Here is a 26171-nt window from a genome sequence, read left to right on the forward strand (position 1 = left end):
CTAATTGCTAGCAGCTGCTCACTCTCCAGCTTGTCAGAGTTACATTTGCTATAAACTATGCTGGTTTCTCATCCCTCTGATATGCTGCCGACTCTGGAGGTCCCGTGAAAACAAATGAATCAAAATAAGACTGCATTTTCAACAGCTCTGAGAGCTACTGGCACCAGTCCTCCAAAGCGTTAGAGCGGCATTAAGGGCTTACTCATTCTCAGTAAACTGTTTCTGTTCTGCTGGACTTTATTTAGCTAACTCATATTTTTTTCAGAAAGTACCGTTAACCCTGGCACCGCTTTGTTTTCCCTTAAAAAGGAAATGCAGTTTGCTTTTAGAAGGAGTACAGATTTCTGCTGGAGTACCTGTTAACCTGGAAACAATGCAGAACAAGGTTATTCCCCCGGACAGGGCTTGGTTATTGGTGCTTCTTTAAGTACATGTATCAATGGTTGTAATTAAGTTACAGCATGGTATACCAGCGCGTAATCTAGAATCAGAAAGAAAGGGGGAAAATATCACCAACTCTCACACCAGGACATAATTTATCCAAATCACACTTAAATGAAGAGTGTGTAAGCTGTAACTCCTGTTCCGCTCCGGTTGCAGAGGAATGCTTCCCCTGTAAGCCTGCCGCATCAGGTTTCCTGACACACCACTCGCATTCCTAGCTACACACAGCCCACCCTGCAAAGGAGGAATAGGGCCACTTTCCAACCCAGTCACCTATTTCCTCTATGATCGCTCTGTGCCCTCAGACCTAGAGCCCTGACTCCTCACCCTCAAACACTTCAATCACACGGCTGTGCAAAGCTTCCAAATACCTTCCGTTCTTCCTTTTACCTTATTGTGCAGGAGCACTGACCCAGCTTGCATTACCTGTAAAAGGAGGCTCCTTACTGAAGCATCAGGAATCCAGGGGACCTAAATTTATTCCTGTTCTGTCCGAGAACCACCGTACCTAGCGAGGAAGTACCACTGCCTGTGCAAACTCACCGGTTCATTTATTGCCATCTTCAAACACAGAACTGAGAAAGAATACTTCCTAAAATTCATACAACCTTTTACACCTTTTGTGTTTACACAAGAAAGTGGTATGTAAGAAAGTACACACATTTAATCATCTGAAATCTTCAAAGTATTCCGGATAAGATGGCTTTGAAAGTTTTGATTTAAATCATGCAAAGCAATAAGTCTGAATGCAATTAAGGATATTTTTCTAAGCGTTTTTTCATAAAATCGATTTATATTTCTCAACCTACTAATACCTTTTTATTATTGTGAGCAGCTCCACATACTCCTAGTAATCATCTGAATGCACACACTCATATAATTAAGATATTCCAGTTAATCACTAAATACATTACCTGGATAAAGCTGATACGAACCACTGTGGTGCCACTTAATCAAATACTTCAAGGCATTCACTGAAAGCCATCCTTCTGAATCCATACCAAGTTCAGCTGTAACGTCCCCGAACCCATAGGGTGAAGGCTGGCCTCACTGCCCGGTACATTGTTCCTCTGCAACTTTGGGATACGGGAAGCTAACGCGTCCTCCTCCAGCAATTCCTGGTAGCTTTTTACACCATTCTAAACAAATCGATTCTTTACCCTCATGGCTTCAAGCAGAGGAAGCCAATAGTATACTTAACACAAAGCACTATAAAAATGCTCCATAAATAATTTAAAGAAAAGACCTTTTGCCACTGCTGCTAAAGGAGCTTGAATTATTTATGTTAGAGTGGAACACGGCTACAGCACGCACTGTCAACGTAACTGAAAAATAAGTTGTATACCTGCTGGAGGAAATAATGCCTCTGTATTTACAGTGTAAATGATAGTGGTTTGTTTTATTTTGGATTTCATTATGGATTTCTTGTGCTACCATCTTTAGTTACTTTTTAGAATAATAAATAACGTAAAAATGTATTTTAAACATCAGATTCCTTTCAAAAGATTCTTCAGGACTTTTTCCTTATGAAAATTATTTCTGGATGATGAACACTAAAACCAGAAGTGAGCTGATGCAACAGCAAAGTGGTATCTCAGGAAAAAGACATGCCTATAGTATCTGATACACTTCAGTATGTGGAAATAATAGATTTCAGCATTGTGGAACTGATCTCTGTAGGGAATAGCAGGTAAGAATTGAGTTAGAGATTCCTAATAGAGCTATTAAGATACCTCACCACGTGGGACCATCTGTCTGGGAGATGAATGACAGTGTACTTTTATTACATGCCCTTTGACCTTAAGGTTTGCCCTTTGTAAAGTGCCGTCTAGGTATCAATAGTGAAAGCCAGAAATTAGCTGGGGACTAATGATCATCCCTGAGATGATTTAGATTGCACTGTGCTCAAAACATCAGCCAGGCTGGGGCATGCTGTGTCAGCACTCTCCTACTCCTGCTCTAGCAGGAACGTATAGTTGCCAGGGTGGGAAGTAGGAGCAATCTGCTAATTACCCATAGTTGTAGTAACATAAAATGGTTTCTGCTGTTCCCACAGCATAGGTGCTGTAACTGATCTATAGCAGTGATCTTGCAGCAGTATTACAGTTTGCATTCTGATTGTCTGCAATTCATTAAGCAGGTCAGACACAGTTAGAGTTGCAGCAGGTCAGTATCTCTGGAAACACCGTTAGCTCAAGGATCTAGATCTTTTACCCCTTTTACAAAGCCCAAGCACGCAGTTTTAGCTAATGACAACATCGAAGCCTTGCATAAGCAGAGTTACCATGTAAAACTTTTACAAGGGGTAGATGGTTTCCAGTGCCTGTCTCTGATGCAATAAAATCCATGTGACATGAGGCTTAATTGACTTTGGGAAGAAAATGTGCAGAGAGCTGTTGTGTCTCCTATTATACGGAAAGGATGTGTATAAACACATTATTATTGCTTTTCAAACATCAATTTCCCTTCCCAGACTGAAGCTTAACAACAGTATTTATACCATATACATGTACAAACACTCTTAGTCTAGGGAGGGAAATACACACTGCTATACTAATAGCTACACTGGTGCAAATCTCTCTAATTTAGATGTTCTCTAAAATGTGCAAATCTGTGGATCTATTAACGTATTAGTGAAATTTGAGAAGATTGGAAAACTTTTCAGTGCTGTGACAATTTCAATAAAAGTGAAAGCCTGAAAACGTAATTCAGACGCGAATCAGAGCTTTTACTCAAGGAAATGGATTAGGATTTTCTTTCATTACAGTTGGCTATATTCTCTTTGGTTCTTATTTTTCCAAACTTCTTTCTCAGTATTCAAGCATTTATTCAATATTACTTATCAGAGTTCAACTACTGCATCTTACATAAATTATGCGCTCTCTTCCCTGGGTACCATTTAAGAATGAGGAAAGAGTCCATGTTAAATCTTCAGCACTGGCTGAAAAAATAGTAGGACATACAACTTGGCAGAAAAACACATATAAGTTCCTATCTGTTCTTTCCCCTCTGCAGCCTACAGGGCCCTCAGATCTCATTTCTTCACAAAACCGGATAGAATTAACTGTGAAAACACAATTACCTATGGAATATGGAAATGCAAGTAGCCATAGTGGAAAAACTGAAAATAAGTCAGATCTTCAAAATAAACTTTCAGCTGGAAGCTTGAAATGACTATCAGATGAGTAATATCACAGGGATCTCCAAGTTTGGGTAGGCAACAGGAGTAAAACAATTTTCATTAATATAGGAGGAGAACCTTCAAGGAAAAAAAGACACAAGCACATTCTACTTTTAGCTTAAGAAGATCAATCAACTTTTTTGCCCCTCAGCACCTGGAATTTAATCCAACTACATCCAACCAGAAGTCTGTGCTTTGTCTTCCTTGATGTTTGTATCAAAGAGGTATCACCCAGGGAAAAATACATGTTTTTCCCCACAAACACAACGGCTGTATTTTAGAAATAGGAAGCAGAACAGACAATTATTTTCTGTTTCATTCTGTTGCCACTTTGCAGATCAGACAAATACATTACAGAGTCTAGCTTCTCATCGGGACAGAAGTACTGTTACAGCAGTGGAGAAGAAAAATACCTTACGATGAGTCAGCCAGCCATTGGAAAATGGCTCTACCCAAAGGACTAAAACAGTAATATTTCTCAACTGTAATTTTAATATTGCAAGAAATCAGAAATTAAGACTTGATGGAATTTTGTGAAGAGTATTGCTACTTTCGCATTTACATTTGCATGTAATATAAAAAATTATCCTTACCATTTACAACATTTCTTCAGCTTTACAGCACTGATTAGAACAGTTTGTCTCCTTCATATCTAAGAAAATTGTCTTTTTAGTGTTGTGAAAGAATACCAAACATAATAATATGTATTTAAGTGAATTTCTCTGGAGGATCAATTGAACCAACTCCTGCCAAGCAAGACAAGTGAGAAAAACCATCTCTTTTATACTCTAAACTACACACATTTCTTTATTCCATTAAGGAAGCATACTTAAACTGTTTCAATTAACTTCAAAGATTCAGAGAAATCATCTTCTAATGTTTAACAAAGAGTGGACAGCCCTTTAAAGCATTAAAGCCGTTTTAAAATCAAAACAAACAAGCTTAGGTGACGCAAAGAGCTTACTTAGAAGTACTCCAGGACTGCAAAAGCTTTATGCTGGGATTTTACAATTATCGAATTACTTACCCCCTTCTCAAAAGGCATAAAGAAATTTCAACCTTAACCTTTTCGACCTCAACAGCTTACAACTTAGCAGCTAGTGCATCTCTCTTCAAAAGCCAACAGTGTATGTAAGGGACAATAAAATACAGAAAAAGCCTTTATCTAACATCCAGTTATATGGAAGACATCTAGCTCTGCCTCTTTATTATTATGAATGAAGAATCTTAGTTATAATAAATATGTGCAAATAGGGAAATACACAAAACACACACACAAAAAAAATCAAATCAGTGAAAGCATGTGAACATAATCCTGCAACATTTTCACTGGTGTAGCTCCTGAAGAAGTCACAAAGTGCTGTACCACTTTGGACTCTCATCTTGTAAAACATCACCTTATTTACCACATGCTACTTTGCTTAATGGGGAAAATTTGATTCTTTTTCATTATAAAAATAAAAACAAGCTTCAGCTTACCTCCATCAGAGACAGTTGCTGACTGCAATAAGAAAGAGAAAAATAAGTGTTACTTAAGTTTCATGACAAGTATTAGAGATCTCTGAGCTTCACATATTATTTGAAGGGTTAGTTAATTTTATCATCATATTGTTAATACAACAGATAATGTGAGAGATGATACCAGCTGTTATTTTCTCACAGGTGTTTCCTCCCCACCATGAAAATCTCCCTTGTGCTTTCAACCACTCCTGGAACTTGATCCCACAAATATTTACTGGACAAAGTACTTCCTGCTGTGAGTAGCAGCACTGATTTCAACCTTCTTCTTAGATGAATAAAGTCCATCAGTTGGTGTATGGGAGAAAGCAGATACCTTAAAAGTGACCAACGAGGACTTAAAGTTAAAAGAACACCTCATAGACCTTATTTTACTGCAATATATGGAAATAGGTGGAATCAAAATTAAAATTTAGATGTTTTGGCATTCAGAAGACTCTGAAAACTTCCCCTGCTGATGGTCTCTGACTTCCACAGAGCCAGAAAGGTGTTAGAGTGTTTCCAATAAGCTAGGACTGAACTCCTCACCATCTCTAATAGCATCTTACATCACATTTTCAAGGACAATTAGACTTCTTAGTGAAATGTTGAAGTTTGTGTGTTTACCAACCCTAACCATCTCACCTTTGAAAGCAAACTACCTCAAGGCAGCTAAGATTTCTCTGAAAATCAACAAGGTGAAAGCTTCCCAAACGTGTCCTCCAGAGCTGGCACCTCAACACTCAGCTGAGTGAAAGACTGGAAGGACAGCTGATTTTAAGACTGAAGCTTGTACTGATTTTCAATGGCTGTTAAAACTTACTATTATTTTAACTTGGAAATAATCTTGGAGAATCTTTCCTCAATGATTTAAAGCATCATTGAGCCTTAAATAACTTCCTAAATAGTTCAAAAATTAACTCTCCTATTCTGTATGGCTGCTTAAAGAACTAGGAAAGAATGCCCTATATATCTGTAATATTTCCAAGACAGAAAACACACAGAAGAAAAAACAGGCATATAAACACAGCTCAAGAGAAAAGCTGCCTATCCATAATTTGTCAACCTTGCGAACAAACATTCCCTCTCCCCCTCAAAATCCACAAAAACCTCTAGTAATCTTTAAAAGAATTATTTCTTCTCCCTTCTTTCTTTCTTTCTTTCTGTGTTTCACTGCAGCATTTCATCCTGCTGTTGATGCTGTCTGAAGAACATTGCCTTCTGTAAACTGCTGCAGCACCATCGTTCCCCTAATCAGCAGAGGATCTGATCTAGTTTTTCATAAAAGTATTCTGGAATTTTCAAAGTCTAAACTAATCTCTATTGACAGCATTCCTCCAGTGCTAGTTCAGATAAACACAAATCCATCAAGAAAAAAAAAATAGATAACCCTTCTTGTTAAACTACACAGAGATAAAGGCTTCTGAACCTATGAAACATAATAAGACAGTCAAATGTGTGTCTAGGCCTCTTGCTTGCTTAACAGCACTGTTTTGGGTATCAAAAATGCACTCAGTGAGGTGTAGGACATCTTTTCTACTTTTCTTTTGCATGAAGTTTAGCAAGTATATTACGCATTCATAACTTGTAACTTAACTCATCTTCACAATTTAGAAATTTTAATTTACCTTCCTGAAGCCTTTTACATCAAATTTTCAAGGACAATTAGACTTTTAGTGAAATTTTGAAGTTTGTGTGTTTACCTACCCTAAACTTCTCACCTTTGATCGCAAATTACCTTAAGGCAGCTATCAATATAATTGCTTCTAATTTCTTATTTGCATGCTGTACAGACCATAGAATCACAGAATATCCCATGTTGGAAGGGACCCCAAGGATCATCGAGTCCAACTTCTGGGTTGGACCGCCCAAAAAAAATCAGACTATGTGTCTGAGAACATTGTCCAAATACTTCTTGAACAGCTGATAAATAAAAATCAATTTTTTTTTCTCAAAGAACGAAGAAAATAAAGTAGTAGCATCACTTTACATAGAAGACAGAAAATTAAAAAAAAAACTACTTTCAAAATGTATACATTTTAGGAACAGTCATTTACTTTGGCAAGTTCCATGAATCTAGATAAAAACATCAAGTATGATTCTCCTCCTTCATGTTTGTGAAAGGTAAGAAGTAAAATTAGCAGGGTTCTCATGATAGAAAAAGAATATTTCCACAACTTTTAGAAAAATTGTGTGATTTTGCGGAAAAGCTGAAAAATTACAGTGATAGGACCACTTAATTACGTTCTGTGGACAGTGAGATGGAGTTTTACTTAAAGCCATTTAGCTTTAAAAGGCAGTGGGCCTCCTACACACCATGGGTTGGCTTTGGTGTTTGTTTATTTTGAATGCTTTGGCTAATGCACTTTAATTGCATGTATCAATATCTCAAAATTTCTCCAAGCAAGGCCGCCTTAGTAATCGTTATGTTTAAACATACCAAAAAAAAAAAATGAACCCATAGGAAGAACAGAATTTCTCATCTAAATACCAGCCACCTTTTTTTGTTCTAAGATATTCCAAATTCCCTTTGGCTCCCTCTAAAATTACCCAGCACTTTCCAAGGATATCACTTTACTTTTTTAGATCACAGAACTAAATGTATTGTAAGAACATTTCTTTAAATTCAGCTATGCATCTGAACTCAATCCACTTAATTCAACAAAGCCAGCTGGAAACTAAAGCTTGTAATTATTGTGCAAGAATGTACAGTACTATGTTCAAAACATGTTTGTGAATACTTAGAAATCTTAATATAAACCTGTCAGAAATTGCATACAGTCCACATTTAGACAAAGCAGTTTTTCTTCTAAACTGTTCAGCTGAAACTTGTCTAGATTTGTCCACAGGTGTAAGTTGCAAGACCAGATTTTTTTAAATACTATGATGATCTCATTTTAAAAATTCAGTATACAGTGGGGGCTGGTTTTCATTCTTCACTGTTCATGCTCACCACCACTGGAGGCTCTTCAGGACAAAATTTGATCTCCTATACATATAAAAATTGATTTTTCAATGAAATTTAACACTTACCATATACCTACTAAGAACTACCTATTAGAAAACATAACTATCACAAAGCAATAAAATGGAATGGTTCTTTTTGTGTAGCCATTTCTGAAAGACAAGGAAAGATACAGTATGAGCCTGTACCAGGTAGGGACAAGGTGAAGGTCAAAAAAAAGACTTCCGTTCCAAATGACAGGACATGTATGTATTCGTTTTGTGAACTATATGAACTATCACTCCGAGATAAAATCTGAATTGTATTCAACCCTCAAATCTTTCACAGCCAGATAAGAACTTAAATTAGTTCTTCAAATTACTCTGACTTCCAAAATGGTGTAGGAAAAAGCCCGTGGTGTGTGCCAGGAGCCTGATGGTAACAAGTACCAAAATGTTAAAAAGAAGTCGAATTTAGGAGCACAAAAATGTCTTCCAGGACGTCTCTTCACCGGAACTCTGCTTGCTCCTCCAGCTGGATTAGCAGCTGAGGTGTGCAGACACATGCCAGTGGTGAGGGATGCAAGTCTCTTCCCTAGACTTCAGGGCAAGATCTTGATCCCTGTGATCCAAGCGAGGAGCTTAACACCAGGGCGAGCAAGCTGAGCAACGGCTTCCCACTCAGTTAGCACACACCGTAACAGGCGTTTTAGGTCTCTGTAAATCAGCAAATGCTTCAGCATATATTAGATAGCATAAGGTTCTGATTAAGAGAAAACATGTAAGAATTTCTCTTTGGATCACCTCTCTTTGCTAGGTGGAAAAACCAGAAGGGCCCATGAGGTTTTTGATGTCATGTTCAGGATCTGCTTGCAGTACAGCTAAAAGAGGATTAGCTTACAATAATTAACAGGGAGAAGACTACTTTGTGAGTATATAAACTTCTTATTCCAGAATAGACCCAGACAACATAGCCTCTTGCCCCAACAACAGGGGAGAGAAGGAGAGAGGGCATAAAGGAAAATGCAATTCAAAAGGTTGAAGCAGCCTGTACCTGTTAGCTCCCATGGTCTATACCCTGCTAGATGTGTGCACCTCCGCATAAAACTACTTTGAAGACATCTTTCAGTTGACAAAAACTCTCATGTGCGAAATTTGCTTAGATCCAGGGAATGTCCCCCTTTACATGGATCAGGTCCCAGGTAATTAACTAAGTACCAGCAAGGTCTGCCACAAAACCATGCTGCCAAAAAACAACAACAAAAATACTCTATCTATATCCCAGACTATTCTGAAGAAATAAACCCATGTGTACAGACTACCCAGGTAACTCAACACAAAATGTCCTTTTTCACCTCCTCAGGATTTGTCATCCAAGTCAATAGTCATGCTCAAGTGCTCGAGGAGAACAAAGGGAAAGATGGGGGGACTGGGAGGGGTGACACACGCTAGGAAATGCCAGGCCTTAACAATAAAACGGAGCAACATGAAATCATCTCTGTTAATAGAATGTGGGTGAGTGCCTTCCTGAGGGGAAAAAAAAAAAAAAAAGCCATATATATTTTGAACTATTTCTGAGATACACAGGGATAAAAATCTTTAAACAGAGTGAAAAAATATTGTTCTCTGCTACCCTACCCATGACAAAATCACAGACTAAACAAATATCTATTTCTTTTATGGGCATCCAGAAAGATTCGGAGAAAGGGGGATTTGAATTATAAGTGACCTCTGCGTGTCCTTTCTAAAGCACTCTTTCTTTCAACATAGGCACTGACTTTTTGCAGCATCCAGAGCTCTCTGTCTGCTGCCTTTGGAGCCTGTTAGACTTGCTGATTACTATATTATACTGCCCTCTCCTTTCCAAAAGCCCCTCTAATTAGGCATTGGAATAGCTTCCCTAGCTCCACCGACCTTCTAAACTGATTTGCTCATACGATTTCAATATACAAAATAACTTTGGGACACTTGTCATGTTCTTTAAGAGACGAAGCACTGAAGATCTACAGACTCGATACGAAAGCCAACTTTCAAACATCCTGTCCCCAAGCTCAGGGAAAGCCTAGCACCCAGCCGGCTGTCTCCTGCAGCCAGCTTTGTTCCAACTCCTCCTCACAACACCTGAAGCAACTTCTCTTCTTGCCAAGGGACGAATTGCAAGCAGGTCCCTAGATCTTAAGAGACACTATTCCAGGACTTACATTGCCTACATGTATTGTTATCCTTTAAATGCATTATAGTATTAACATTGTACAAATGCCAGGAACTCTGATGACCTCTGGGAGGGGGATAATGCCTCAACATACAGTTAACATTGTCCTACATTTGAAATCAAAACAAAATCCATTTTACTTACATATTAATTATAGATTTTCCTTCTAATAAGTAACCTCACATACATATCTCTTCTAAACTTTAGTGTAATATTATTTTTATCCTCAGTTTAAAATATGATTGCAATTAATTTAGTGATTTAGAAATCTATGAAAAGGATGCCCCTTCACAATGCCTCTTAAAGGAGAACTCTTACATAATTTGGCTTTTCAATTCTTTGCCACCAAAGAAGTGCATTTACAACAGCTAATACAAAAGTATTAGAGAGGTACGAAATCTCAAGGAAAAAAAAAAAAAACAAAACTAGTGTACATTTGAATCTATAAATACAACACAGAACAGTAACGATGTGATATTTGGAATTCCTTTAAAAAAAAAAGACGTTCAACTTTTTTACCCCAGTCTAAACCAATCTTACGGAACACAGTGGTTTAAATGTCAAATCCATCTTTAAAATTATGTTGGTAAAGACATATACAAAAATACATACAGTTTTACCTACAGATATAATATTGATATAATGGTACAGAAAGCATGCACAACATACATTGCACAGAATTAAAAAAAACAGATTATAAACTCACTGATCTTTTAGCTTTATACATACTGGGCACAGTTCATAAATACATCACAAAATCTGAAGGTTAGCTGGTACAGTAAGGTTCCCTTTACTCTTCTATGATAATATAGCCAAATGCTTGCATTTAGAAAGGAATTTTAAATCAAATACTTTAAAGCAAAAAAGCTGAAAGGCTAAATAAAAAGCATTCTGAAGCTGATAACATTCTTCTCTGTTTTCTTGCCAATAACAATAGCCTCTTCTAATTTCTCACTGCAACGATGCCTTGCTTTAGCTAAATATAATTCATATCACTTACCCGCTCTTCATAAGAAACAGCAGTTATTTTTCCTAACAGTACTCTTCCTAAATTCATCTTCACTTAATATGGAAAAAGCATTTCCTTAGCACATCAGCTTCTCAAAGATTAAACTAAAAAAATCAGCCCTATTCCATGCCTGTACATGCCAGTAAAGTTTAAAGGCATTTCGTATGAAGTTCTATTTTACTCCCTTTATGTTACCCATAGCAACAGGCCAATGCAGGAAGCTGTGGTTCGTCAGGGATTCAGATTAGATCTCAATTATCTCTCACCAGAAAAGCTAGATCGTTTTATATAAATCGAGCTGATTGTATTTTAAAGCCTTTCCTATACAAAAATCAGGAAAATAAAATGAAGTTGAATTGTGCAGAAGTCCTGGGCTCGAGAAAACAGATTTCCAAAACAGTTTTCAGCCAAACATCAGTTAATCACCCTAACATTACTTATAGAAACATTTACGTTGTAAACCATTATTTTCAGAGGTTTACATAATGCAAGCCAGAATAAAATAAGACCTCGGACGGTCGATTCTGCTTAACTTTCCAGTGGTTAACACTGCCAATTGCAGGTAAAAATCCACAGTACAAAGAAAGTTGGCATCTTTGCCAGAGCTAGGTGCAGCCTGCTGCCACTAAAGACAAAATCCTCCTTGCAGAAATCAAGGGATATTCTGCCCTTCCTTCTTCGCTACCCCAGCCTATGCTTCACTGATGTCAAGGCAGCTCTGTGCACAGCGCCTTAAGGAGAGAGAGCAAAAGCAGCTACTTGTAATGCAAGAGGGAAGTGCTCCTCATTTGCTGCGGTAGTAGTGTCTTCAGGAGACTGGGTATGGAAAGTATAGGATATCCTGAAGTTTGCTGCCGTGCTCAAGTAAATAGTGATAGTACCCGACACATCCCTTTCTGGTACTTTTGAAGCGATCTGAATTCCAGTTTTGCTAAAAATAATTGCCAGAATTACAAATTAAGAATGATTAGTGAACATTTTTTTATTATTTTTATGCTAGTGGGATGTCCTTGAAGCCAAGGCGGACTTACGAGCAGTAGCTTAGTAAGAGGGATCTCCCTCTTTCAGGGCAGCACATGGAATCCCCCACATCCACCCATCCAGTTCCGAGGATCAGCCCTGCTATAAAACCACCAGCAAGAAGGTGAATATTGCACTGAACTGTCACAGAGAGAAACTGAGGCAAAAAGAAGTGAAGAGCCTTTACTCAGGATGTCACAGAAAGACTGGCTTGCCAAAGGCAGTCCAAGCCTGCACATCATCCTGCTTCCGAATTTAGGATAAAGAGTCTCAGTAAACTGAGCAACTCAATCTCCCAGATTTAATTTAGAGTGAGCAGAGAAGAAATTTCAAGGTAATTACAGATGCAAAGGGAGGAACTATGCTTTAGAGAAGCATTCCAGAGACACAAGCAATCTGCTGCCATGGCCAAGGCTCAATTATAACTGATTAGTTATCTGAATAGGCACACCATTGCATTTCACGGTGCTGTCTTTCCCTAGTGTTTGATACCATAAAGAAATGCAATGGAAACAAATAGGGAGTCTGATAGGAAGGAATAAGTTTTATAAAATCCTAAAATAACGATGTAGGAAATCTCCCGCGATACTTGCAGAGAAGAACAGTTTCACTGTGTGTGGATAAGCATTAAAACTATGTATTTTTAAAAGGCCACATAGGTCTGTTTAAATATCGCATATTGCTTGACATGAAACCAAGTGGGCTGCAGAATGTCTTTTCGCTGTCAGTCAATACCTTAAACAACCAGACAGCAACGTTACAAATATACAGGTGATAGCGTGCTTAGTAATCCTCACATCGGATCACTGAAAAGCACAAACAGAGAGCTGTCCTGGGAACTCCCCTTTGGGGCAACACAGAAAAGCCTTTCATCCACAGCATTCAGCTAACGATCAACCTAAGTCCTACAGGAACCTCCTTCAATGCCCAAATGTGCCAGCACGGTTTTAACAGGTGTGCTTTTTACCCGCAAGTACATCAGAATGATTAGGGGGAAAATACCTACATGTAACTGGATGTAGCAGCAAGACTAGCACTGCACCAGAGCACCTGTGGTGGAGCACCGTTGGGAACACTGTGTGTGGGCAATGTTTTGTACATCCTAGGCACTCCTGGTTGGCGTTATAAACCTAATGATCCCTTAGTTTAAACAGACCTCTATAGTTGTTAATTTTTTCATTGAAGAACTGAGCATCGCATGTCCACATTTTTTCCATACACTGACACTACTGACAAGAAGCTCTACCAATTAGACAATACCTGTTAATGATAATGACTGCAAAATGTCATGAGACTCTGAAAACCCTTGAAAAAAATCATTTACCTCTATATTCCATAGATTATTTTAGCAGCTGCCAACTTTGAAATCTTATGATTTTGTGTATCATGTCTGTAAACCAGGCAGGCAACTCAGAGTTCAAAGGTCGAAAGCAGAAGGAATGTTAATTTGCAAAGCTATTAATGGAAAGTGTTAAAATATGGCACAACAGCTTTAAAAAACTTATTCAGATATACCAAAGACGACATTTCTAAACCCACATCCATCTGCTTAGAAGCTAAACTGTGGGAAGGGGTAGAGACCCCAGATATGGTCGATCTGTTTTTCTCTTCCACCCTCCCTCCACTTCCTGCTCTTATTTTCTTTTGTATGCTTGTTTTCAGAGAAGAAAAAGCTCAAGAGAAAGATAGAATGACAGGAAGCCTGGATAAGTTTGAACTTGTCAAAGGATGAATAGGATTTAATGTATCCTTGACTCCTAAAAGAAGAACACACACACAAAAAAATATGAGGCAACTAGAAAGAGGCAACCCTCTGGATGAACTCTTGGTAACACAAATTCCTAAAGTAAATTTGGCATCAACAGACCACTCCTCCAAAAACTTAACTCTCATCAAGTATTTCTTTCTGCATCCCATGTTCAAGATAACAGCAGCGACTTGCACGAAAGCCCAAGTAAAGTTCAGGATTTAATTTAGCTCACTGACCCCGAGTTTCTGTGAAGCAGGAGAATCACAACCTATAAACTGAGACAACTTTTTAACGAAATAGAAATCTCTTTTCTAATTCTCCAAATTTTCTAGAATCTGTCCAGATGTATTTTGGTGGAGGATTTGTCAGCTACTCAGCAGTAAACATACCGCATATGTGCTACTGATTAAAAGAGGGAAGTTTCTCCTGTTTACGAGGTTGTGGTTTCCCTCTACCAATTTTAAAGATAAAAGTCCTTCGTACTGCAGGGTTATACTAAGGAAAAATATTTTCGAGTCAAACTATTTGGAATGTGTTCGTTTATAAATAACTGAGAAAGAAGCTACCTTTAAATACCAAGACTTTCAATAATACAGGAAATTCGGTGAAGAGACTGGCTGCAAACCGCTGTCCCGAGTGCCCCCTGCTGTCTGCCTGCCTTTCCGAGACTGATGTACACACTTCGAAATGATAAATTCGGAAAGATTCGCCATCCAGAAATCTCCACTAAAAACAAATAGTTGGTTTTGAAAGTCACATTCTGAAATTTAAAATATACTTCTGAGGAGTCTGACCACACATAGGTAATAAAAAATACACTCAGTAATCTTTCTGAGACAAACCTCACTGGTTTTCTTCTGTTGATCAACATCGTGTGACAGCTGAATTCCCTCCACTAATAAAATCATGAAGTAACAGCATGCATAACTTGTACATCCAGATAGAAAATGAATTGCAGCTTAATAGTAAACTAAAATTAAATTACATATTAAGGAGGATATGATTAAGTGACAGATCCCTAAGACACAAAGTCACTTCTGAATTTCCTATTATAGATGAAGCCTCTAAGAATCAATAAACTTTGAGGAAATCAATGTAAACCAAACATGAAAACTACTCATTTTTAATGAAACAGTGCAGATGGATCTTTCTAAGCCTTACGATTGTCTTTCCCTTTTCATTTTAAAAGCTAATAGTTTTGCTAATACACTTTCAGCATTAAATGAAATTATACGTTGGCATATATAAGGCTAAATATAAATAATAAGGCTAAAATGTCAAAATTTGATAACACATTTAGGTCCTTCACTTACAAACTGTGTGTTTTCTGAGCAGCAAAAAGCTAAAAGCTGTCTGAAGTCTTTACACCTCAAAATTCTATATTCTACCAACACTTTTCATTTATTTTAATAACTCATCCTATCTGGAGTCTGTTTTATTGGATAAAAATCCAGCTGGAAGAAAAATCAGTTTAGCTGCACACCTTAAAAAGGAGTGTAACAATTAGAAGGTAACTTACAACTTTTACAACATTCTTGCCTTATGGAAACACATCTACAAATACAGTGAAAATTAAGTGACTAATTTAAAAAAAAAAATTAGAGAAACATCGGTATGTATACTATACCCACTCTAAATTGTAAAAACAATATGTTATTTAAAACATGTCTATAAAAATGGTATATTCTTAATTTCATAATAGAGCTTATATAGAAAGTTAACTTAAATTCTTATACTTACGAACTTTGTCTCTTTAAAACTCATTGAATCCTTAGAAGCATTATTTATCACATTTCACTGCAAGATTTCTTAGCTTGGAAGACTACTCATTAAACCATACTCCTGTTTTCTGTTCGCTTTAGACAAACAAAACTTTATACTTACAGACACTTGACTATCAGTAAAAGTTTTCTCCATGTATAAATAGTTTAATAGCTCATTGTTAAGAAACAGTCCCTTCAACTTTATTATTAAGCTCTTTCTGAACACATATTTACTTCTTCCAGAGTCCAGTAAAAAAATGAAGCCTCTCTGTGTGTCGCCCTATCAACACCTCTCCCATTCTCCTCCCTCCCCAGCACATTCTCCGCCCTCAGTGGCTCTGTATCTTCCCATCAAAAGGAGCAGGCAGCTCGTAAAATGTTGTTTAGGCAGGTCCTACATAACAAAAAAAGCTTCTCGAAAGACAACAACGTGCAGCTGAGAAGTTTGCTAATGTAAAATGCATTTGGTAAAGGCCTACAGGACTCTGACTTAAACTTTTGTCCGAACTTGTTTAAGCATTGAGTCAACATCATTTTCTCTTCCAAAGTATCTTCAGTTTTAATACATTTCCCTTGGATATTATCCGAATGAACCAAGTGAATCAATCCCTATTAAAAATAAAATATAATCTAAAATTACTTAAAAAAAAAAAAAAAAAAGATGAAGAAGAACAGTTAAACTTGTAAGACTCGCAGTAATTTTCTTCCAGTTTCTGGCATGTAGGTGCATGTCTCAGTATGATTACAATCACATGTATGCATATTATGCAACCTATCTCATCCTACCAAAATGCTCCGTGTTCTTTTGAGTAAGCAGGGCACTGGCATTTACAAGGATCTTGTTCCAAGTGAAACATGATTCTCGTCATTTTCAATACCACACCTACACTCCAGACAGACCAGCAATATCTGGGTGTTTTCAGGAGGAAATGCACATATTTTCTGCCCAACAAATAATGCTTAAATACTAGCCTTTTGGAGTTCTTTGATCTAGAGGGAAGTAGAAGATGGGATATTTATTTCGTTTTTTTAAGCATCAGAAGAGCAGATGAAACATTTTGATCCTTTAATATTAAATAAAGAGCAGCAACTCATCTAGAAGAAGCTCCGCGGGTGACTCTTAAAGCTTCACTGGACTAAAAAAATCCATGAGGTCAGTGGAAATTAAACGGTACCAAGTCCTAGCCTTGGTAAAAATATCTCAGCACTTTAAACAAGGAGTGCAGAGTCAGAATCAAATCACGGCAGGCTACAGTGCTCTCTCAAATCTACTCTGTGACTATATTCTAGAAATGCCAATTCAGTTCATTCAATAAGGCCTTAATTCATCCCATACCACTAACCAGGTCTCACGGAGCAAAAATCCTTCCTCACCCATTAGCATTTGATGTGACAAAAAAGATGTATCAGGTGACGGAAACCGCAACCGAGGAAGGGCAGGGACACGAAACAAACCAGTCACCGGGTTCCTCATTCCTGCCTGGGAATTGCAGGGGCAACCCACTCTGCAGCAGGGAAGGGGCTGGTGCCCTCTTGGCCAGAAAGCAGAGGCTGCAGGCAGCTGTAGCACAACTGTGCGTGCTCCCGGGGCCCGCTCCCGTTAAACTGCACTGGAAGATGCTGTACTGAAGAGCCCTTCACGAAAAGGTCGCACCATCTGAAAGGTAACGCAGCTTCCTGTGCCTAGAGAACATGAACCCACAGACGAAGAGAAGCAAGGTCCATCCTTGACCCTAGGAATATAAGAATGGCCCCATCAGTTCAGAACACGTTTAACAAACCCACTGTTCAATTTCCAGTGGCAGCCATGGATGGATGTGTAGTGATGAGTAGCACAGGGCAACATACATTTCCTGATTACCTTGTCCCAGACTTCAGGTATTTTTAGTTCACATTTCCTGAACCTGGTGTGGCTTGTCTCCTTAATAATCCCCAGTGGCTTTCTTTTCCAAACATTTGTCCATTCTCCCCTAAGGACATGCAAATTTCTTGCAGCCACAGCACTCTGTGGTAAGACGTTCCCCAGATCTACTTACCTGCTGCATGAACAATCGTGTTCCTTTGTTTGTTTTGCTCCTGGCTCCAGCCACCTTCCATTAATGGTGCCTCCTTCTTGTCCCAAAGGAGACAGCAAGCAGTCAAACCCAACTACTTTTTGTATGCCACCCATGATTCTGTGCTCTTGTTATGCCTTTCTGAACCTTTTCCATTTCTAATATGCATCATAACATTTTTGAAATAAAGAGGTTAGAACACCATATTTAAGCTGGCAAAATCACACTGTGGGCACATAACAGATTCATACAGTAGAATTATTGTGTGGTTTATTTTCCCCTATTCCTTCCCTAATAATTCATAACAGGATTTTCTCTTTTGCTGCTACTGTACTGAGCTGATGTTTTCATGCCACTGTCCTTTATAATGCAAAGGCCTCAATTCTGAGAGGAAGCAGTCAGCTCAGAGACATAGCTACCATTTGATATATGAAGCTAGGATGATTTTGCCTCATTTGCATTGTTTTACATTTATCTACATACATTTTCATCTGCCATTTCGTCGTCCAGTCATTCAGTCTTATAAAAGCAGTCTGCTCTCATCTTCAGAGACTGCTCTTGCCCTTATTAACTTGACTAACTTTACCTCACTGCTCACCTTCTTGGGAGGAGCCTTCAAAGATGCTCTTGAATCGACAACAAAAGGAACTGAAGCACAGGTCAGTCTTTAGCAGCAAATAATTCTGGGTATTACACACGGCAGTGCCAAAACTATTATTCTGCCACAATGTCAGGGGGTTAACATGTCTACTGAATTAGACCCAGGACAGTAAACACTTTCAGCTCAAAGACAGTAAGCCCAACTTTAAAAGAAGGCTAAGTACCAAAGGCTATGGAGAAAGATGGCCCTGAGAGGCTGCCCACCTACTAAGACTCCCAGTCCTGAGAGCATTGGCTGATATGTTGCTACCCAAATACTGGAACCAAATGAAGCCAAAAGTAAGGTCTGGTACCTTATGTGGCTGAACTAACGGATACGAGCCCTTTGTAGCTTCAGACAGTTGCCTTAACTTGTTCACCCAGGCTGATCCTTGTAGTATCACAAATGTGACTGCGCCGGAGACGTTGACAGCTTATGAATTCACCAGTGTCCATTTAACCAAATAGCTCAAGAACGGCAGTACTGGCTACTGACAAGAAGTAAGGGCTGCTGTCTGAGGATGTAAGCAGAATAAAAGTTCTCATCTAGTCCCTGAAAGCATAGACTGTACCTCTGGTTCTGTGACAGAAACTGGCTTGTGTTAGAAAGCCAAGCCCAGAGGCAATAAGGTTTGGACAGTACTTGAGTGGCAGGGTCAGACAATTGCTTCCTGAGGGAGAAGTTTCTGCATACAGTGCCAATTGTCTTCGCACATATGGGGAATGAATTCCCGACAGAATCCATCCTAGGCAACACTGCTGATTTCTTCTCAGGCACCAAAGTACAGAAGGAGCACTGCTGTATGCACCTCACAGAGCAGAGAGATGAAATCCAGCTTCCAGCACGCTCTCTGACTACTTATTTTCATATATGCATTTTCTTCAGAATCTAAAATAAATAACCCAAAAGCAGTAGAAAATAGTAAACAGTAAAATTATCCAAGTACGGTCACTTTGCTACTTGCAGTGACAAAAGACAAATCCCCTTACTCTCAATGTCTGAAAAATCACACAGTTTAACATTTTTGAATATATCCGGAAATAAGTGCCTCCATTTCACAAGAAACAAGAGGTTACACGCAACTGTACTCATCTGTTGACCAAACCACCTTAGGCAGATACTTTACAAAAATATGTGAAGTGTGAAGAGCATAAGAATTTTCCAAAATAAATTTTATAAATGCAAGAAAAAAAATATAGCAAAAATTCATAATCTTTTCAAAATTATGTTACAGTATAAAATACCAGCACAGGCTTAATATTAATGCCAGTGCACAGTCTGAAAAAATAAATAAATGCATACTGCTAGCATTATGTTGTCCTCCTTAAAGGAGTAACAATGGATGTAACTAACAAACCTCAAAAGATCACACGTAAGAAATAATCTGAGGAAGATCCTCCAGAGTATGCTGAAAAGAGTTTGAAACTCTTAACAGAGCAGTCTAGAGAACCAACCATGAAAAAAATCACATTCTTTAAGACACAGTAAGAATGATGTCAGCAAAGCAAATTCTAAGGGATAACATAGCCATCGTTCAGAAGGAGATGATGGTGACCTAGAGACGTACTGGCTATGTCTTAGTAGTCAAATAAATAGTGCCATAAGCTGTTGTGTAGTTCCAAAGACAGCTGGAAGTGTCTGCCCACTGCCATACCACCAAGCCTCCTGTCAGTCAGGTTGGTTGCATCCAAACTGCCCAGTGGGAACAGTGATGGGAGCTAACTTCTAAACCACGTCCAGAAGTCATTTGTGAAAATACACTAGTTGGCCCAGGACACACCACATAACTGACAACTCCGGCAATGCAAGAGGACAAACATTGCACTCCAGTGCCTATCCCTGTGTCCTGGCCCTGTTTCATTGACAGCTCAGGTGTGCAGCCGTTATGCAGCCTCATCAGTAGGCAACTTCAGCCAGCGATGTAAGAGTCAGAAGCCTGAACAGAGCAGAAGACTGGAATACCTGGAAAGAAACCACTGGGTGCTTTTCAAAAGCCTTAATGAGCATCTCCACGACCACATATGGTACAGTAATTCAAGGTAAATAAATCCACGTTTAATTTCATGACCAACTTACACTATTTAAAGGTGCATATATTCTAGATCAGCAAGAGGGTTTGGATTTTACAGAAAGTGACTGTAAAATCACTAAGCTGACGTCTTCCACGTTGCACTGTTTGAAAAGCTGACACCTAGTGGCACGTCCCAAGAAAGAGGCTCTGCCACATACTGCTATGCTACTCCAACGAGCAGCACCAGGCAGTTTCTAACAAAGGGAAAAAAGAAACAAAGAATTTAGGATTTGGTCACAGATCCATGAGATTTCCGAAACAGCAATGTTAGGGGCTGGATTGTACTAGCATTCAGACTTCAGAATATCAGGATATTGACAGTGTATGAAACAGGAATAGCTCTTTAAAAATTCTATTATAAAAAATGCTAAATATACAGAACTACTTTTTACATACAAAAATTTAGATTTTATTCTTGCATGCTACTTTGCTTCACAACTGGCCTTTTTTCCACCTTCATGAAAACAGACTGAGGACAAAACTGTCAGTCAGTTCCATCTTAGTTAAGAATTAGGTCAAAATACATGCAGTGGTTAAAGGTAATCAATACATGGTGGAAGTTGTGTATGCCAGCAGGCCACAGTAAATTATCAAAGCTTAACATAATCAGTAAAACCTAAGACAAAAACATGCATTCTTTTCAAATGTTAAATTCACAAATCTAGATTCACAATGAAGAGGCTCCTTGATTTAAATCACATAATTATAGTAGCCATAGTGGTGCTGTTGAGGCCATGGTGATGATCTAAGACTGTCAGCGAAGCAAGCTTTGTGGAGAGTGTTAATACATTTTATTAGTTCAACTCACAGGGTGGGAAAAGTTTGGGGCATGTTTAACTCTTCTTGTCTGATTTTCCTACTATACTAGCTAGCCTAATATAAGCTATTATCTCCCTGTGTAAGCTTTGTCTGATTATTTAAATCAGCCAAACAAAGACAGGTACCCACTTAAAAACTCATTATTAAGTCAAATGAGCATTTAGGGTTTTTTGCCACCCACAGATGCCAAAGCTAATATCCAGCAGAGACATGTCATTCATTAGTATAAAAACCTCATACCGAGGAGATGTGTTGTACGCTTTCAATTAGCAGATGAAATGCAAAAAAGTTGCTTCAGTAGAATTAACAAAACAGAAAAAAAAAAAAATCGAGCGTTATTATCTATAATAACAGCTAATAGTACTAGATTATTAATGGTTATAATTAAGATAGAACATTCTAACAAGTTCTTAACACTGACTAATAAAAGGAATATGATACATTCCAACTTTGAAAACATTACTAAAATCCAGAAATTCAATACAATAAATGTTCTTTTTCACATGGGATATAGCTTTAAGGTTTACAAAATGGGATGGAGAAAAAAGAAAAATAAAAAAGGCTATCTTTTTGTTCTGAAGATCTCTAAATCAAAAGGTTATTTAACAATACTCAGAGTAAAAACACTCTTACTCATTAGTGTAAGACATTATATATCTCATTATACTATTCTGTCCTAATTTTAACCACAGAGAAATACCAAAGGTACGTCAAAATGATTTTCAGGAAACTCAACAGCTTTGAGATGTTCTCCCTGGCTAGGTGACAACCAAACCTGTTGAATTTGAGGGAACACTTACAAGGGTCCCCCATTTTTACATATTTCAAGAAAGTTTAAGATATGAATGGAAAGAGCTACAGTTGGAAGTGGCATTGGATCTGGTTCCAAAATTGATGCTGAGAAAAAAGATTATTCTGTTTAATGTAACTTTTTTTTACAAGGTGGGATTCTAGTTTCTGCAGTCTTACGGAGTCACTTTCAATGTGTTTATAAATCAATAAACAATGTTTTTGCCCCCACAAAATCCTACAAAACAGAAGATGTGAGTGGTGGCACTTACCTACAGGGACGTAAGAAGAAAGACAGGATCATGTCCTCTCCTTAGTCTAAATATTAAATAATTCTAAATCATGCCAAGTTCCATTTATCTTAAGCTATGCCTTGTAAATACGAACCAGCAGGTATTCTCTGAAATAGGATTGGTGGAAATCACAGAATTTTTGTCGTTGTTGTTTATTGGTACCATTACTTAAAAAAAAATGATTAACATAGAAAAAATTATTACTATTATATACAAAGTAGGAATTTTTTCTTAATAAGTACATATTTCTTGTAATTTAGTAAAGAAAGATCTCTGAATACATTTCTTGTGAAAACAATATAAATAAGGCATATACTGGGCACACTAATTTTCTGAATTGAGTTCTAACTTATAAGTTAATCATATTCAGCCCTGGTGTAAACAAGCAGAATTTTCACAGTTCAGAAATAAAATTGTACATTTTGTGCTTTGTGAGACATTTTCCTTATCTGTTACATCTTAGCACAACAACATCCTATAATTTTGCACTCTTATCCTATTTTGATCCCTCCGGATTTAAAACGAATTCATATACATGTTCTATTAGTAAAAACAGCATTTAGAGGTTAAGCACACAAACTTGTATTTATTTATTTTTAATGTACAGCAGAGCTTCTGCAGGTAAGAGGAAATGCTTAAGGTGGGCACTGTATCATAACAGCTAATTCTAACCTTATATGAATATTAACTGTGTGGGTATAGTCAGCCATTATATTCCTATTTGAAAGAAGAGGTGAAGTATTTATTCTCTTGCAATCATTGGTTTTATTTATTAAAATATATATTATATAAAACACATATATATGTTTTATGCTTGAATGGTTTTGAAAAGAAATTTAAAAAAACAACTGCAAAGAAACCACGCCACCTTATGGCAGAAGACAGCAAAACTGACAGCTGGTATTTCAGACACTACAGCTCCAAAGGCAAGAGGAGCAAGTTCATAATGTCATAACAAGTGCAAATGCAACCTTCTTCAGACCCATGAGAAATGAGCAGTGTTCACCGTATGCCCATAAAAGGAACTGTGTGGAAGTTCACTGCTCAATTTAGAAGACTACGATGATCTTAGCAGGAATCAAACCCACGAGCTTGGAAAAGCACATTCAGTTTCAGACTTAATGTTTGGGTCAGTACCTTATCCGTTCTGCTAAGATAGCTGGAAAGAATACAACAACTGAGTAACCTATATAATATGTTCATGATCATTATTCCAGGGGTGGAGTCTCTAAGAATTTCCTGCTATTGTTATTTCCTCTTCCAGCAACTCTAAATAGATGGCCTGAAATAATCTAAACATGCACTGACAACATTGTGTTCTACTACACTTCACATAACAGTAGTTGGGAATAACGCTGCAGTAGCAACATTAAAGTTAGAACCAAAACCAAAACATCTCATGCTATTTTACTTTGACTTGTCAAGTTTTGGAAATTATTCTCAGGGTTGGTATTTCACCAGGTGGCTGGGATATATGAAGGCTAGGTGTCATTCTCTTGTAGCATGCAGAGAAAAAAAGAGATTTTAAAGTGGAAAGCAGCAGCTGACAGAGAGCAGTCCACACCCAAGTAGCTACACATAATAATTAATTCAGATACAGTTTTTAGTACAGGTTGTTTCTACTTTGTCCGATTCATACCATGGTCTCAAATTTTCAGTTTCCCCATCTAAAGTAACAGCTTTGACTATTAGGACATTGTGTAACACAGAGACTCTCAGTCCCTCCTGTTGGTGAGACAATTTATATATATTAGTGAATACCGACTGGGATGCAAAGAGAGAAAAATGGGTTTCATAGCCCAGTGACTACGGTATCTTCCTGAAATTAACAGAGGGTAAGTACCAAGTCCCTATCTTGGTGATTATTTTTGCAATGCAAAACAGCTCCTACAATAGAAATTAAATTATAACCTTGGTGTTTACAGCTCCCTCAGAATATGACATATGCACATAAATTTCTATGAAATCTGAATCTGGAAGAATGTGGTGTGAACCCCCTTTCTCCTATCACACATGAATCACTAGTACCAGGCTCTTAGATATTCTGAGAAGGTTGTCTCTTGCTGTGACCAGAAATTCTGTCAAAACTAGCAATATGTAGCAGCAAGGCTTTTTAATTTAGAAAAACTTTCTAACGAAGAAAGATGTTCCTAGACAGTTACCAAACAGCTTTATCTAGAAGATCTTGCTCTGTTTGTTGAAGTTGTGCACTTACTATATTAAAGTCAAGTGCAAAGAAATGAAAAACTATTTTCAGTGACTAGTAAAGAAAAGCAAGACAACTAAAAGCTTCAGACAAGATAGAAATAGACCACAATGAAAAAAGGGTATTTTTTTCCTTTAAAACATCTGAGAAACAAGTAACAACAGATCCTACCTGCATTCCCTAAGCGCACCAGAAGCTCCTTCCATATACTCTGTTCCCTAAAAATCCAGTGCACCGAGCTCTCCCCTCCTTTAGTTCAGAGTTAGTGAAATGCCTTTCTTCCTACATCTTGCCACAACAGGAAATTCAGAATGTCTTTCTTTCCTCCTCCCATCTCAAACACTTTTTATACACCTCCTTCCCATTTAGAGGAATCAGTGTGCCACTTTCCCTCCCATGCCAAAGAACAGTGTAATATGTATTACATGGCTCCTGTGCCAAGAGCTCTGCACATAGTTTTGTTTCTGCCCAACCACAAACCTTCTTCCAGAGAAGCATGATAAAGGGGCAAGGGAAAAATCTCTCCATTTGCCTTCACATCACTATGGGTCAGGTTTTCAGGAGGAAGCACACTAGAAGAGAAGATATAACGAAGCCATATTCCTTCATCTTGAGAGAGGCTCTCAGCAGAGCAGGAGGAACAGCTTTTCAAATTCAGGTGACTTTTCATTCTCTATTTCCACCACAATTACTAAGTTTTGGCCACTGAGGCCCAGACATCAGCTGACGTTATACCAGATGTGAAATAGTGTTATTACATTACATTCAGAAAACCCCAAAATCACCATACCAATCACCAGCACCACGTTGATTAGGCATTTTCTTTTCCAACTGCTGGCAAATAGGGAGGAAAAACTTATTTAATCTGTTTAAACAGGATTTTTTTCCATACTTGGAAAACTAAATTCCTCAGGGAACTATGTAAAGAGCTTGGTCTTCGTATTCAACACCAGCAACATATGTAACCCCCCAAAACTTTCTCAATGCAAAGAATATCAGATGAATTAATAAAAGAATATGACGAACATTAGTTGTTTTTTTCCTCATTAGTCAGGATAACTAATTCAAACTACTGTTTTGCTTTATATGACCAGCTGTGATGGGTAAAATAAAGTCAAAATTCCCCAAAAAAGAATGGCCACTGCTAGCATCAACGTAAACTATTAAAGAAACACTGAGAAAGTCGGGTGATACCTGAAATCTATATTTCCCTCAAACAAATGTCATATTATGATTAGTAAATCTATTACATTACAGGGATTGCTTACTCTCCTTCATTTATCACCACCATTAACTACTATATGTTCTTCACCTGGACTCATTTCTAAGTTTTAAGTGAAAGTTAATTACCTCAAGGTCATCCAGTGAACGAGTGATACTAAATCTCTTAGATCTTCCAAATGATCTTCGAGCAGAAGAACGCTGGGGAGGAGCCTGATTTAATCCCACCGGATGTCCAAATTTTGAACCCTAAACAAGA

At 37.9% G+C, this 26171-nt stretch overlaps 1 protein-coding gene across 5 annotated transcripts in view; it reads right to left on the bottom strand.

Moving 5' to 3' along the window:
• Positions 1–26171, bottom strand: part of RGS12 (regulator of G protein signaling 12) — a 90575-nt gene that overhangs the window by 41443 nt on the left and 22961 nt on the right. For all 5 annotated transcript variants that reach the window (XM_083834763.1, XM_083834761.1, XM_083834762.1 and 2 more), the window contains exons 3-4: positions 26042–26161; positions 5105–5126 (exon numbers count right to left, since the gene is read on the bottom strand). In XM_083834763.1, coding sequence (XP_083690889.1) covers positions 5105–5126; positions 26042–26161 — 142 coding nt within the window. The remainder of the gene's footprint in view (positions 1–5104; positions 5127–26041; positions 26162–26171) is intronic.

The sequence above is a fragment of the Anser anser genome (genome assembly GCF_964211835.1).
Source record: "Anser anser genome assembly, chromosome: 4".
Lineage (NCBI taxonomy): Eukaryota > Metazoa > Chordata > Aves > Anseriformes > Anatidae > Anser > Anser anser.